General features: G+C 40.0%; 1 protein-coding gene across 10 annotated transcripts in view; it reads right to left on the reverse strand.

The window, feature by feature from the left end:
* Positions 1 to 17,028, reverse strand: part of TFDP2 (transcription factor Dp-2) — a 152,638-nt gene that overhangs the window by 54,074 nt on the left and 81,536 nt on the right. For 2 of the 10 annotated variants that reach the window (XR_009764080.1, XM_061636908.1), the window contains one exon: positions 13,252 to 17,022. The exons of 4 other annotated variants lie outside the window; for them this stretch is intronic. Coding sequence is in view for 3 of the 6 variants with exons in the window: in XM_061636908.1 (XP_061492892.1) it covers positions 16,971 to 17,022 (52 nt within the window). In the remaining 3 variants the exon portion in view is untranslated. 4 more of the 10 variants (XR_009764081.1, XR_009764079.1, XM_061636909.1 and 1 more) reach the window with 4 other exon arrangements.

Here is a 17,028-nt window from a genome sequence, read left to right on the forward strand (position 1 = left end):
CTTATGCAATTCACAAACAGGTGAGTGTCTAAGTAGTCCTTTTCACATATCTGTGGGAAACATCACTGGTGAGTGATTAACTGAGATAGATCTGGGTTTTAGTTAAACTTAATTTCACAAACAAACATGCTGGACCTGTTTTCCCAGCTGGACTGCTGCAATATAGCCTCTTCTGAATTTAGGAAAAAGAGATACAGGGATTACTTTTCTAGATGGAATGATACTCATTGATAAAACAGAAACTATGCGTGTAGCACAGGAGTGCTCCTGAAGAAGCAGGTACCAAGGAATGCTTTTCATCTAAGCTGCAACTACTTGATTTGGGAGATGGCCACTGTCATCCGTATTTGAGTAACTGCCAGGTTCAACTACTGCATTCTGCATAGGGCTACCTTTTCTATATTGGGGACTTTGGCTAGTGTTGCTCTCATTTGCTAAGAACAAGCCACAGAGAGGATGTAACTCTTAGTTCAATTGCACTAGCTACCTACTAGTTTTAGGGTCTTAATTATTTTAAAACACCCCAACTTTCCTTTAAAAAGCTCAAAGCGGCTAGCAATAGAGATTCCTATTACTGCCTTATAAAGCCATCAAGGCATGGTATATCTTGGATAATCATAGACTAGGAGAGCTGGAAGGGGCATATAAGGCCATCAAGTCCAACCCCCTGCTCAATGTTCCTCTGAAATCTGCCCTCTCCTTGAGAGCTGAAGGCAGGACTATGCTTTGAATTGCTGGCCATTCATAAAAGGGCCACATGGCAGGATGTTCTCTACTGATACACCTATTTGGGGAACAGTTACATCAGAGATTCCCACCTTGCACTATCTGTGGACCTGTGTACCTTCTAGCTGCTAGGAAAAGCATTTGTAAAAGACACTGGGCAGAGCAGGGGAGGGAGAATCTGCTAATCTTGCCACACACAGGACAAAATGGGGTGGTGGTGGTGGCTGGAGGGAAAATAAGTATGCCAGCTTCAGGGCTGGTGTATTTCCTTCCTTTCACAGTGGTGTGTCCAGGGGAACACAACTCTGCATCTAGTGGATACAAAACCTGATTCCCCCTGCCCTTTTCTCCCTACCATCATTGGCGCACTGGATTGAAGAGGAATGGATGCCTCAGTTCCTGCCACTGCAAAGATGAGGCCTCATGGGATAGAGATGCTCTGCCCGTGAAGAGGGAGGTCCAGAATACCCTATGCACTCTGGGGCAGCTCTCAGAGATCAGATGGTGCCCTTAATTACTTTTCTATTGGTGCCTGTAATTACTTGTCACCCTGATTTATAGTACCTTGTCATTTATTTTTGTTCTACCTACAAGCTATTCAGTTTTCAAGTTTATCCTTCCGTTTTTCTAGTCTTGGGAATTGGAAAGATGACTTCATATGCTTATATTATCCCTACCCTATAATTTAATGCCTAAGTCTCAACATTAATAGCTTCTGCAGCTTTAGCCTTTCTACTGAAGGAGTGATTGAATGAAAGATGCAATTTACGAAGGGAAAGAATTTCAATAAATAAAGAAGAGCAGTGTGGAAAGAGCGCTAATATAACTATAGCTGAGCACAAGATACTTGAATGAATGTTTCATAGGTATGTTTGCCTAATTACAAACTTTTTAGATTCCTTGTCTCTGCAAACACAGAGCTGCAGTTGGTGAATCCAAAGAACTATTTTTAAATTCCATTCCTTGGGAATGTTGTGATGGAATGTTTGATTCTGCAGATATATTACAGTACCACCTGAATAAGTTCCTACATGTATCTTTACCACATTAATTTGTGGTGCAGCCCTTTACCCTGAAAATATTTGTTTTGCCATGGTAATTGGTATCTGCTGTAACATTTTTCAGAGGAGCAGCCCTATTTGTTGTTGTCTGCTGTTTCAGACAGTGCTATAGCTCCTTGAAGCCTAAACATTTGAACAAAAGCTTTTGTGGATTAGAACCCAATCCATCAATGCATAGTGTTATCTGTGATGCGTCCTTCCCTGGCTCTCCCTGTCAGGTTCCTACCTGCTCGTGGTTACTGCCTGTCTCTAGGCACCACCAGGGACTCCACCAGTCCGGACCGCTCTCTCTTATGATTTCTCTCCCCGCTCTAGCACAGATCTCAACAGATCCCCCTGCTAGGCAACCACCAGTAACGTCCCAATACTAGTATTCCCAGAGACTCTGAATACTGGTATTGTTATTCTCTTCACCGCTGCCACCATTTGTTACAGTTCCCCTTCAGCCTTGGTCATTACCTTACCCTCCCTTCTGGTCTGTGAAACCCCAGCCAAGGATCAGGCCTTTGGTAAACCAAATTAAGTATTTATTACAGATAACAAAGCTAACAAGATTAACAAGATTTCTTCTTAAGGCACATAAGCATATGGTTTTACTCAATACTAATCCGAACTCCACCTCCCTCCTGGTAAACAACTCTCTAAACCCCACCAAGCAATCCACTCTTTCTCTTCTCCCCCCAGATTCCACAATTCACCACCTCACATTCACCCCAGATTTACCTGTCATCCTTTCATTTATACTGTCAGCCATTTTAAACACTCAGCCAATCATCTCGCATTCTACTGCCCATTCACTCCCCCTCCTCTTTCACTCCACTTACCATGTATCTTCTAAAACAACAACACTTACCATATATACATTAATATAGGAACATCACATTATCCTCCCATAGAAAGGAAACTATAGTCTCAATTCAGGCATAAACAATCAAATATAATGATAACTTCTAGTTCAGCAATTTCACAGTGGCCATCTTTTGAAGTTTCTTTGGTAATGCTGCTGATATAAGGCATTATTCATGCCTGGGACACAAATAATTTCTAAATGTTACAATTTTTGGCCAGATATCTATCACCCAGGTGACAACCTGAAAGCTAACCTGCTAACCTGAAAGTCACCATTCTCTAACAAAGAAATTTCAAAGGAGGACTCCAATATACTGCGGCACCAGAACATATCCGTAAGTTTGATTCTATTTGTTTTGCCCTGAAATGGGACAAGTGCTTCTTCTCTAACAAAGGGTGGTAACACTTATAACTGCTTTTGTGATTGCTCGCTATGTTTATCTTGTGTACGTTTAAGCTTTATAGAGCGTTATCAGATTGTACCCCCTCACATTTCATAGCCATATGCAATTTCTCTCAATTTCTCTGTATCTGTCAACTGTGGACAACCTTTTATAGCTCTGATAGAATTGGCTCTAGTCCACAAGAGTTTATGCAACAATCAGTAGTGTAGTGGCAAATTCGGAAGTCCACACTCCACTACAACACATGCTCATAGGAACCAATCAGTATGAAAGGGGAGACTGTGTGTTAGCTACTGAGAAGAGTCTTCTTAGTGGCTTGCTCACCTCCTTTCATTCTGATTGGCTCCAATGAGTACAAAAGGACAAGGATTCTTCTCAGTGGCTAACACACTCCCTTTTCATGCTGATTGGCTCGCACAAAGGGGCCTGTCTGGGACCCTGCTCCCAAAAACATTAATAGGTCTATGACCCCTCACAACTCCAGATGACTATATCCCTGGGAACAATAAATCTGTTTGTCTTGAAGATGGCACATTTTTTGCAACCTTTTTGCATCACGTTATATTTGAGCAGGTTCATTTGCTCCTAAGCAGAGTGACCCTGGTTGAACTATACAAACCACAATAGGGTCCGGATCAAGATTGTCCTCTACTTCTGGTTCCTCCAGTTTCCCTGCCAGTTTCTTTAATGCAACTACACAGTTTTTGAACATCCCTTTCCCTTAGCCATTCAGCAGGCCAGTATTTCCTTTTAAACAATGCATGTGACACCATGGCAACCCTTTTTAGTTCCCCATTTTTAATGTGAGGGCAGGCTTTACTTTATCTGGGATTACTTTATATGTGTCTAATCCTTCCCTACTTTGCATACTTTAAACATAAAACCTCTAATTAGCACTTGATGGAATGAAGGGAACAGTAGAACAAAACAAAGCTTCTGGGATCCTGGCTGTATGAGAGAAGCGAAGCCAGCTGAGAGGCTAGCTGTAAAAATAAAAAAAGCAGCTCTGCATCTCTTGGGGCACTGCCAAATCTTTAGCTTGGATCACCAAGTCCAGCATTACAGTGACTCATCACTTCTGTAAACTTTGGTATTAAAGCAGCTCTATGAAAGAGAAAAGAAATGTCCTCTCTCTCCAGACATCTGGCAATGATATGACAATGTATTAGATCAATAATTTGTGTCACTGCAAAGAAAATACCTTTCTTCCCAAAAGATACCCATGTTATTTGGGAATCCTTTGAGAATTCCTACTCCATAACCTGATCTAGTATCCTTAGCAATGATGTTAAGTAGGGAGACTTAAGAGAATTGCCTTGAATGATGCATTTCTTTTACACGCTTACCAACACTGTTATCACTTTTTCCATTTATCCGTATGTCTTCAAGCTTCTCATAAGCATTCCTCCTGCCATCTTCATGTACTCTTGTGGGCTGGTTACTGATATCTTTAAGAACATAAGAAGAGCCTGCTTGAACAGGCCAGTGGCCCATCTAGTCCAGCAACCTATTCACACAGTGGCCAACCAGATGCCCACGGGAAGCCCACAAGCAGGACCTGAGTACAAGAGCATTCTTCCCTCCTGTGGTTTTCAGCAACTGGTATTCAGAAGCATGCTCCTCTATCTGCTCGTTCCCCAGGAATGGGTCCCTTCTAAGGGATCTTTCCCTCTTCCTCAGATAGACAAACTTTTTTCCTGAGGCCCTCATTCTCCATGATAGCAGGGAAGCTATCATCCTAGGGGTGGGACATTGCTATAATGTCCCTTAGGCCTCATCCACAAATCTCTCTGCCTCCTTCAGCTTCTCCAGGTCAGCAATCTTGGCCTTAAGGAAACAAACTGGTTTCTGGACAGGCAGGAGCTCATTTCACCTAGGGCACACCCACAACTTTTATTCAACAGGCAAATAGTCATACATGTTACAGACGGTGCAAAGCATTGGAAAGCCCCCACCCCCCTGCTGGCTTCCTGCTGCATAATTTGTTTTTTGTAGTTTGAGTTACTTTATTGAAAGCTTAGGTTTTGTTTAGCTCTAAATTTATGGGTGTGGCTGGTTCCTCTCTGCTAGTACTGACAGCCAGTGAATTCAGGATGTCTGGCTTAAATTCCTCCTCCAAGGCAGGAAGACAATAAGGGATGCTAAAAAAGAATTTGAGGAGCACATTGCTAAGAACATAAAAACCAACAACAAAAAATTCTATAAATACATTCAAAGCAGGAGACCATCTAGGGAGGCGATAGGACCCTTGGGATGATAAGGGAGTCAAAGGTGTACTAAAGAACGATAAGGAGATTGCAGAGAAGCTGAATGAATTCTTTGCATCTGTCTTCACAGTGGAAGATATAGGGCAGATCCCTGAACCTGAACTAACATTTGCAGGAAGGGATTCTGAGGAACTGAGACAAATAGTGGTAACGAGAGAGGAAGTTCTAGGCTTAATGGACAATATAAAAACTGACAAATCACCGGGCCCGGATGGCATCCACCCGAGAGTTCTCAAAGAACTCAAATGTGAAATTGCTGATCTGCTAACTAAAATATGTAACTTGTGCCTCGGGTCCTCCTCCGTGCCTGAGGACTGGAAAGTGGCAAATGTAACGCCAATCTTCAAAAAGGGATCCAGAGGGGATCCCGGAAATTACAGGCCAGTTAGCTTAACTTCTGTCCCTGGAAAACTGGTAGAAAGTATTATTAAAGCTAGATTAACTAAGCACATAGAAGAACAAGCCTTGCTGAAGCAGAGCCAGCATGGCTTCTGCAAGGGAAAGTCCTGTCTCAGTAACCTATTAGAATTCTTTGAGAGTGTCAACAAGCATATAGATAGAGGTGATCCAGTGGACATAGTGTACTTAGACTTTCAAAAAGCGTTTGACAAGGTACCTCACCAAAGACTTCTGAGGAAGCTTAGCAGTCATGGAATAAGAGGAGAGGTCCTCTTGTGGATAAGGAATTGGTTAAGAAGCAGAAAGTAGGAATAAACGGACAGTTCTCCCAATGGAGGGCTGTAGAAAGTGGAGTCCCTCAAGGATCGGTATTGGGACCTGTACTTTTCAACTTGTTCATTAATGACCTAGAATTAGGAGTGAGCAGTGAAGTGGCCAAGTTTGCTGACGACACTAAATTGTTCAAAGTTGTTAAAACAAAAAGGGATTGCGAAGAGCTCCAAAAAGACCTCTCCAAACTGAGTGAATGAGCGGGAAAATGGCAAATGCAATTCAATATAAACAAGTGTAAAATTTTGCATATTGGAGCAAAAAATCTTAATTTCACATATACGCTCATGGGGTCTGAACTGGCGGTGACCGACCAGGAGAGAGACCTCGGGGTTGTAGTGGACAGCACGATGAAAATGTCGACCCAGTGTGCGGCAGCTGTGAAAAAGGCAAATTCCATGCTAGCGATAATTAGGAAAGGTATTGAAAATAAAACAGCCGATATCATAATGCCGTTGTATAAATCTATGGTGCGGCCGCATTTGGAATACTGTGTACAGTTCTGGTCGCCTCATCTCAAAAAGGATATTCTAGAGTTGGAAAAGGTTCAGAAGAGGGCAACCAGAATGATCAAGGGGATGGAGCGACTCCCTTACGAGGAAAGGTTGCAGCATTTGGGGCTTTTTAGTTTAGAGAAAAGGCGGGTCAGAGGAGACATGATAGAAGTGTATAAAATTATGCATGGCATTGAGAAAGTGGATAGAGAAAAGTTCTTCTCCCTCTCTCATAATACTAGAACTCGTGAACATTCAAAGAAGCTGAATGTTGGAAGATTCAGGACAGACAAAAGGAAGTACTTCTTTACTCAGCGCATAGTTAAACTATGGAATTTGCTCCCACAAGATGCAGTAATGGCCACCAGCTTGGACGGCTTTAAAAGAAGATTAGACCAATTCATGGAGGACAGGGCTATCAATGGCTACTAGCCGTGATGGCTGTGCTGTGCCACCCTAGTCAGAGGCAGCATGCTTCTGAAAACCAGTTGCCGGAAGCCTCAGGAGGGGAGAGTGTTCTTGCACTCGGGTCCTGCTTGCGGGCTTCCCCCAGGCCCCTGGTTGGCCACTGTGAGAACAGGATGCTGGACTAGATGGGCCCCTGGCCTGATCCAGCAGGCTCTTCTTATGTTCTTATGTTCAGGTTAGTCCCTGGGGATGGGAAGTGAAGAAAACTGTCAATTGGGGATTTACTCAGCCTTCCTTCCTGAGAGAGGCCAGTTTAAAAACTTTTACTAATGATACTAAGAAAAGTAAAGTAGTTTTTACTTTATTTTTGATTTAACACTTTTAACTGCAACTTCCCCATAGTTTTAAGTGGTGTCTTGCACTCTAGCCTGGACAAATTACACTAGGTTTTAGCTGCTTTTAATCTAAACAGAAGGTTGAAACTTTCAGCCTAACCTTTTCTAATCTAGGAAAACAGTGCTTGTTAGATTTCCATGTGTTTAATGCTGAGCCTACCCTTTTTAAAACCAAGTTGACTCTTCCACTAATGTGAAACTGTATATATTTGTAGTTTCCTTTTTATCCCTTCTCCAAAATTGGAGAAGTTTACTGTGTCCTCTAAAGCTTCCCTTCTAGGGTAGTGTTAAAAACTAGGTTTCTATAGTCTTACTACCCCTAGAATTCAGCTCCTAAACTGTAAGTCCTTTCAGGACATGGCTCCTAGCACACACTGACCTTATGATGCCCTTATTAGTTTGAGCTATTTTTATTAAAGAATTAATTAAAGTGGTGTTACTTACTCTCTTAAACCTCTTTTGCTGTAATATCTCCCCTCTCTCCCCCAGACAGAACCAGACCAATGTTAAGGCCATGCCCCTAGACCATGAGTGGAAACGGGTGGTCCTCCAGATGGCACTGGACTAAATTCCCATCATTCCTGACCATTCATCATGCTTTTTTGGGGGGAGGGGGAGATGGAAGCACTCATCTGGCAGGCACAGGCTTTCACCTGCACCCTAGACAAACCTAATCTGGATTAGCCATTTACTCTGTTAGATTATCCTCCTAGAAAATAAAAACCAAGCATCCAAAGCCCACAAAAAAGCACAATGAACCTGCTGTGAGAATTTTTTAAGCAAAAGGAATGAAAATTATATTCATGCATAAAAGCAAAAGACACTTTAGTAACAGATTTTTCTTGTAACAAAAATTTAATTTATAATTTCTGCAGTGACCACAATAATAAATCTCTCTCTCTCAAAACAATTATTTGACTTCTTAATTATAAGAGCACACATGAGTAATTGTAGAGTATCAGAAGCCAAAACTATACCTACAGGTTGGGACATTGCTCTCAGGCATCAAGGTTTAAAGCAAGTCTTCAATTGGTACTGATTTCAGAATGTTCCAGGAAGGACACACCCTTGCTGCAACTGCTTCTTGATCCATGTAATTATCTTGCCCATGCCAGAGGCTGTAATAACTGTTCTAACCTGCCTCTGCCTGTGGCACCAAGTATTGTTGAATGGTAGTTTAAGTGGGGAGAGATTTCAAAAGCACAAATGGTTAATTAGTTAGAGCTAAATCTTCTGAATCATTTCCTCTACCTTCCCATTCTTGGGTTAAAACTACCCATTTTTTGTACTTTCCCATTCTTGGATTAAAACTACTGCCTTTCCCCTTCCCTTTCACTTAAAGGAAGCAATGTGGGAGCCATTACACAATATTCACATTTGAAAAAATTCAGAGCAGGGCTCTATATATACAGTGACTCTAGGACACGGAAGGTCCACTTGTGGGGGTTCACAGACAGCAGAAATGCATTTAGTCAAACAAAATTTGACTTTTATTATAGAGCCTGGTCATCCATAAAAGTGCCATTATCTAGCAGAAAGGGTTTGATAGTAATGAACCCATCTGGTGAGTCATATCCAGATCATTACATACACATTTCAGACATATTTTTCACCAGCAAAGTGGATTTTCTTCTAATTTGGAAACATCTTGTACTTGACTCACAACAAATTCTTTTAAACTGGTAGCCAGATTTCACCTATGGGCTGGCTGTTACCCTTCTTTCTTATGTAACGTAACACCAACTCTCATCAACATAAGATTAGATTGCTATTATCAATTTGGGGTGGCTTATGCCTTCTCTCAAGAGTTTAGACACACTTTTTCAGGGTCATTTGAAGGATTTTCAAGTATAATGATATACATTAATAAAGTACAAGAGGACACAAAATAAATAAAGGAACATCTTGCAGAGTCTCATATTGAGAGTGAAAGTACAGTCCATAAAATCCACAAGCCAAACCTAGGTAGAAAGAGGTAATTAAATAAAAAATTCATGAAAGTATCAGTGGTAATAGGCAAATAATTTCTTTACCACATGAATTAAAAGCATATTTCACAAAAAAATAATAGTCTGATGCCCTGCATGGGAATTAGAGCATGAACTGAAGAGCAACCTACACATATCACACTTCACTGTGTAGGTGGTTGAACAAATACCCCTGCATTTTTTAAATTAACATGACTTCTCCCAACACTGGGTTTCTACAATACTTATAAAGAGGGACATTGTTTGAATCTGGCTCTTTATCCTACGTGTAAGGTTGAAGCAGAGTTTAATGAATAATAAATGTACACAACTTTTTTGGATGCTGCTGCATTTGACTTTAAAAAAAAAAATTCCACTGGTTTCCTACCATTCACAAAACCAATCCCCAGTTGCAAAATCAAACTTCTTCTAACTTGCAATGTGGCCCAGGATGAATATGCTGCTGTGTAATTATCTCTTTATTTTGAAGGCCACAGACGACACACAGTGCATCTAGACAAATCTATACATAAACAGGGTTTCACATTAATCTTCCAAGGTCCAGAGTTTCAAGCTTCACCCTGTGTACAGAAACTCTTCATCTCACCCTTTGGTGCATCCTGCCAGTCATTCAACCAAGGTCAACAACTATTCAATCAGATATTCAGTTATATAAAGTCAACTTGTGGCCAGCCAAGCAGGCCAGAAACTTCCCACTGTGGACAATTCTAGTCAAAGAACTGTAGAACAAATAATTTAATTTCTAGAACTGGCAACAGAATTAAAAATGTATGTATAAAGTGAAAAAATTATGTTCTGCAAACAAAACAAAATCTATATTCATTTGTGACTGGGATCAGGATTGGGACACAGGGAGCGAGGTAACCCTCACATTCCTGAAGAAAATCAATCCCCGTGATTGTTGCCAATGAGCAGAGAGCACCCTACTTTGAACGACAACTATTGAAATCCAGCTGTTTGTCAGAACAGGGTGCCTTTGTACAAAGGAGCTGTCACTAACCCTTGTATGGTAAGCATTTACTGCTCAAGCAGGCTTAGGGCCTTTTGAAAAGTTGAATCGTGGGGTATTAATACATTTTTTAAAATGCTATTGAATCACTGCTTTCCCTCTGCATTTGCATTTTGAACAGAACCACAGAGGCCAGTACAATCCTGCAGTCGCCTCTGATACAGTACAAGGATAGCCAATATGATGGTCTCCAGCTCCCTTCCTTGCAACCACGTTGGCTACTCCTACGTACCATTTTTTCCAAGAATGTATTCTGTTTTCTTGCCTGTGACGCAGAAGATTGTAACTTGTCTTCAAGACACAAAGTTGGTTGGATCTTATTGTTTTGCATTTCACTTTCCTGATGAGGCAATTTGCTACATTAGCACATGAAAACAACGCTGTAAAGTTCCTCCATAGACACAATGAGAAGGCAAAGCTCATCATCATGCTATCAGATTTCTTAGTGCTCCCAGCAAAGGAGTTGCCCTTCTTAATCAGAAAGAAAGGGGGGGAAAGAGAGGAATATATAAGCAAAGGTTAAGAACTGCTGCCAGTTCAGTACATTTTAGCACATGATGCAATTTTTTTCTATGAGGTACGTCCTACCTAATCTTGGAAGATCTGCAGGGTCCTTGAACTCAGGCACACAAGCACTGCATAGTAACACTCTATGACTCTTAACTGAATTACAGTTTTATAATATTTGCTACAAGTACCTATGCTGCAGTCATATGCAGTCTCGGTAGGACTTTCTTCCACATAAATCTAATTAGGATCCCAGAAAATGCTTTTTTTTAGTATCTGAATTGCCAGCAATATTCAAAATGGGGGCAGGGGAAGAACAGTTTCACAATATAGTTAAGATCAACTGGTTGCTGTGCTAGACTCCAGTTTAGAAGAGTCTAGCAAGTGTTGAAATTAGTTATGTATTTATTTTGAAAACATCAGCTTGACTTGACCTTGTTGCCCTCGCAGTTTACTCTGCAAGATATATTTTTTGAAATGGAGAGCACATGCTATGAACACTAACCTTTGACAGCTTTCCTCTGGCGGAGTGTTTTGCTTGAAAACAAGAGCAACCCCAGTTGTCTTTAAATTATTTTATTCTGTTCTACAGTTTAGCTTTATTTCTCAGGTCACAAACAGCAGGATATTATTTTTTTCAGTGTATGCATGCTTTTCATTTCAATCAGATGCAAATACTCACACTCTTTTGCCCATTCCTTACTTGCAGCATTTTAATAAAATACAGGATTCCTTGAAATATACAGAAATAGATTCTTATACAAAACTTCCATAAAAAAATAATGGCTATTTATTTATAAACTGTGTGATATACTACAAACAAACATTTTCTTACTACATCAGCCACGTTACATTGCTAATAGCAATGGTCACAAAGTATATGTATTTCTTTGTACCTGTCTTCCTTCTGTTAAGACATACACAACACTACCACATTTTTCACACTTCAGTCACACAAGCTATATATTATGCAATAGTAAAAATCAACATTATTATTAACCCCCCCCCCCAAACAGCCTCTAAAAATAGCCATAAAACAGATTTTAAAATATCTGTTAGCTAAGTTATGAAACATTACATCTTTGCAAGTTCATTTACAAACTACAGACTAAAGTTGTTGCAGTGTGCTGGGGTTGGTTTAAATGTTTGGACACTACACAAAGGCTACTTGAGACATAGCTGTTCCAAGTATATAACATAGCCACATGAATCACTGCCATCATGTCAAAAGTTTCCATGTTGCCAGTTTCTAGGCATGTTTATGTAATGAGAAACTAATAGGCCTTCAGATAAATTTAAATTGCTGAAATCTCACCATTAGCATTTTGGTAAAGACAAGAATGCTTTTATGGCATCAGAACTTCTTGTAGGAAAAAAGCACGACACTTTCAGAATTTCTCTGGGAATAAAATGATTGTAATTTTCAGGTCATAATCCTCAGTCAGTTTTGCTCAAATGTGCACTCCAGCCTATTATCATTCTGTGCAGTGACAGCAAGAAATTGTCCTAACTGTGTGCCAGGCTTATATTCTTATGGGTAGCATCCTATACGGCATACTCAGAAAAGACCCACAAAAAAAATGACTTAACTTAGTCATGATTAACTTAAAAGTTTATTGATTTCAGTGGGTCTACTCAGAGTATGATTTAGTGGCTTGGCATGATTCTTGGATTAATTAAGGCATTTTCATTAAAAAACATTTTCCATAAACACAAAACATACAAACATTGCATCCAGTTGTGGTTCTAGTTTAAAAGCATTAATTAATCTTTCAGATTTGCTTGTATTTTCAATGTGCGCACAGCAAAAATCTATAGTGACTACAACACAGGCACTGAATAGCTTTTAAACATCCATGTTACTTTGACTGATTGTCCTACATTTGTTGTTTTTCAAAAAGTTGGAACTTTTTCCAGCAATGTTCAACCCTTTCCCTCCAATACTGGAGTACAGAAAGAACACATCCAAAAATAATGAACAATATTTTTCATGCAATATGAAGCCTCTTTGGTTGAAGTATATTATTCTCTCTCTTCTCTCAAGTCCAGATTGCCAGCTTCATTTGATGAAATCCTAAAGGTTCAATCCCATTCTTCTATGAATCCACCATTGTATGATGCATCCCTACAGAGCATAACAGAATCCCATCTGGGATGCTTGTATTCTTCCATATCACTGTCCAGCCCCCAACACCATCCACTTCTCAATCAAGAAATGCAAGCCTGTAACACCCTAGAATGATGGTCATGCAAGCATGTCAGGTGGGGAGGTGCAGGAGAACAGCATTCTGTTATGAGGTGTAACACTCTTCATGCAGATGATGTACCAGCAGAATTGAATTGAGACCTAATGATGTAAAGGCTTTCCAGAGAGTCTGATGAACAAATGTAGCCAGAGTTATATGTAGCTGTAATTTCATAAGAGTGTATGTTTGTAGGGAAAAATCACAGAATATGGTTATGAGGTACAGAATTCAGCTTTGCAAGGCTCTCATTAAAAATACACACCATAAAAACAACTTTCCAGCCCTTGTGGTTATGCAGACATGCTTGAAAGTTGTGAATAAATGCCTACTCAGGTCTCAGTAACCAGAATACTTGCTGAATAAGAGCTTCAGTGGTGGAGGTAGGGCCATAATGCCCTATCTAACTTTGTGCCTTTCTCCAACAAAACCAGACTAAATTAAATGCAGAACAGTAAATATTTCAAATATGAACGAGAGAATGAAATTCAACTTTTCCTGGCACAGTATTTAGACTGTCTTGGCACATATGTAAAGGAAACGTCTTCTTGAACCACAAAATCTGCAAGCCTAGTTATTTAATGTAATCTTTCACTTCAAAAAAATTTGCCCTACAACAGGGATGTGGAACTTGTACCCCAGCTGCTACTACGGCCACAACTCCCCATCAGTCCCAGGCAGCATGGGTAATTGTCAGGGATGATGGGAGTTTTAGTCCAGCAAGAGCTGGAGGGCCATAGGTTCCCCACCCTTTCCCTTAAATATATCGAATGTCTGAGATATAAAATTGCATACAGGTAATTATGTTGATTACAGGTCATATTATGTAATTCCAAAGACCTGGAAATAAGCCTGTGCACCCAAAACAATCTACTAGATTCAGAAACACATACATGAATTGTACGAATGCCATGTGTGCGATTTTCTTTTTGCAAGGAGGAAGATTTATACATAAAACTGATTCTCATTTCCAACCTGGAAGCATAAAAAACAAACCCACGACGACGTTCAAAGGCCTGCTCCTGGATATACTCTGATTAAATTCTGGGTGTTATTTAAGGTGTATTTTAAGATAATTTGTTGCAGTTATTTTTTATACCTCATAACCACCAAATATTATTCCTGAGGAATTGTCTGTGGGCGTAAACACAGGAAAGAGGTTGACTGCCCCTACTGCCCTTTCTAAATGAAACTAGGCTGTGTGTGTAAATAGAGCACACGCAATGCAGGCATGTATATGTAAACACAAACACCTGAATGAAGATACAGATAGCTAACTTTGAAAGGTTAGACCTATTTTCCACCCTGCACTATTATTATGTCCATTTGTACACATAGATACGGGTCTGCAGACCTGCTCTACAAATCTGTAAGGAACGTTTGAACACCTGCATGTAGCTTAATATCATTCTAGCTTCTGGGCAGAATCCAACACTCTGCAAATAGTTTTCTGCTCACACAGGGGACTTCACTTTTCCTCTGCAGACCCTGCACACACCTAAAATCTACTCTGGATGATCCCTCAATCCTCCAGAACGAATTTTGAGAGCATGCAGAAGACTGTGAGGAGGATAGGAAGGTGAAGTCCTGTTGCTCAAGCAGAAATCTGCTTCACAATCACACGTACATTAGACACAACCCCCCGTGTAGAGGGGCAGAGCAGTGGATTTGTTCATGTTTCCTGAATTCAGCAGGTTTAGATATGGAGCAAATGCTATATTAGAATAATTTCCCCCTAGAAATCCAACTGGCAGCATATTATGTTATATTTTACTTGCTATGAGGCTGAAATGATGAAGGTAGAACACCATCTTTATAAATACGGCTCTGCATATTTTGGGGGTATAATTTAAAAGGCCAAGGGGGCATGCAGATGGATTCTCATGGGACCTTCATCCTGTCCTCAGCTTCTTTGCTACTTTTCCCTGGCAGTTTACTTCTGGTACTAAAAGCCAACTGGGAGAAAAGTCCTGGAAGGATAACGTAACAGGGAGAACTTATCCCTCAAACCCTCTGTTTACAGTGAATGGGCAGGACCACATTAAAAAGATATGTATCTCCTACCATAATGTGCTGTTTTTGCTTCAGTTACACAGAAGCTACAAAGCAGTTTAGAAAGCTGGAGTGAAGGCCAAAGTGACCTCATTTTCATTCTACCTTACCTTCACACTTTGAATGAAAGAAAATGGGCACCTCCTCATTTGGCCAGCATTCTGACATAGTAAGGGTTGTTCAATTAGAGCTCTATTCAAAGCACTATGCCTGGAACTTGGCGAAATCTTGCATTTGAGATATATGAAAGACTGACTAATGGTCTGCCAAATCTCGCACAGTAAGCAATTTAAAAACTTGGAACAGACTTTTGCTAGCTCCCAAGTGGCAATATACTCCTAAGACTAAAAATAGACTTGTTCTTTTTCATGTTAATACTCTGTAAAAAAAAAAAAGTATATAGCATCTTAAACTAAAACATTCCTTTTAATTTTCCTAGAATCAGATCACAGTACTTTTGGTTGAAACTACTTCATTTATCACACGTATAAAAAAAAGAAAAAAGGCTCTTTAGATGATTGTAGTCATTACTATGGTCACATTCACTGCTACTCTTCAAGACACCAGTTTCTTTTTTCCCTATCAGCACTATATGGTTTGCAGCAAAGATTATTATGGCTTTATAGATCATTTTAAAACCTGAGATCAGTAATTTTCTCAAATATTTTCCTTTTCAGTCCTTTTCAGCTATTCAGCAATCCAATTAGAACAAAACTTTGAAGTGTTGCATTTTATTTAAATAATTTATTAATATTTCATGGGTCTAGCATACATTTAGAAAGTTTATTATGATTTAGAATATATTTGTAAACTAAAGCTGCTTGGATTTGATAGTAACTTAAGAATTTACATTTTTTCTATCATTTAACCTCACATTATCATTTCATTTAAAAAACAAGAGTAAAGAAATGCCACAGATCAGTTAAAATATCAATATTTTGTACTGTCATCTTTAAAAAAACTTAAACTCTTTCAATATACTTTCTTCATTTCTGACTTAAACTAGCAGTTACACAGGGACCATTGTTCCACTGCTTAATAATGGACAGCAGAAGGGAAAAAATGATCATCTGTTGAAATACTAATATGCAATTTAGAATAGTTAAAATTGAAGACTTCAGGCTGGAAATATATCTGCCTGTCTGAATCTATACTACTTTTGTACACAGCAACCCAATTAGAATACAACTTACATCAATAGCTTCCATGTCACATAGTCTTATCAGACATGGTGGCTTTAAACATATATGTTCTTTAGCAGATAATCCTGAAAATTGGCCAGAGGGAAGACAATTAACTTCTTATGTGATGCATTGGGGGGAAAAGAGGACAACTAAGGAAGTAATACCTATGATACAGAAAGCAAAACTGTATGTTGTTCACTATGTCAGACCTTTCTGAAAGAGGTCTTTTTCCACTGAAGAAAAAGTACTGTGGGCCAATTCAACCATTCTGCACATGGACCCAGAAGGCAGATGTGCAGTTGCACACTAACCATGTGCTTGTCAAAGCTTGCTGGAGTAGGACATCCCACTTTTATCTGTCACAGCCTTTAATGAGTGTCCCAGAGTTGCCAGGAGTCACTGGGACACTCAAGACTGTCACAAGCAGCCACCCTGGTTCATGAAGTTGTTTGACCCAGAAGGCCCCCATGCAACCAACCTACTAGAACCGCTTCCAGCTTCCTTCCCCAACTTGTAGCTCAATGGTGAGGGCTACAAAAAAAAATGCATACACACACGTGTTGACACTCCATGCAAACTGAGGACCAACCCATGCACGAGAGCTGGCCTAGGTAAATGGATGTCCTGACAGACAGTGTACGCAGCTTCAGTCGGCTATGTTTGCATGGGCTTAACATGTTGGCGGGAGAAGAGATCCATTCTGCCCCTGTGG

The sequence above is a fragment of the Rhineura floridana genome, chromosome 7, assembly GCF_030035675.1.
Source record: "Rhineura floridana isolate rRhiFlo1 chromosome 7, rRhiFlo1.hap2, whole genome shotgun sequence".
NCBI lineage: Eukaryota > Metazoa > Chordata > Lepidosauria > Squamata > Rhineuridae > Rhineura > Rhineura floridana.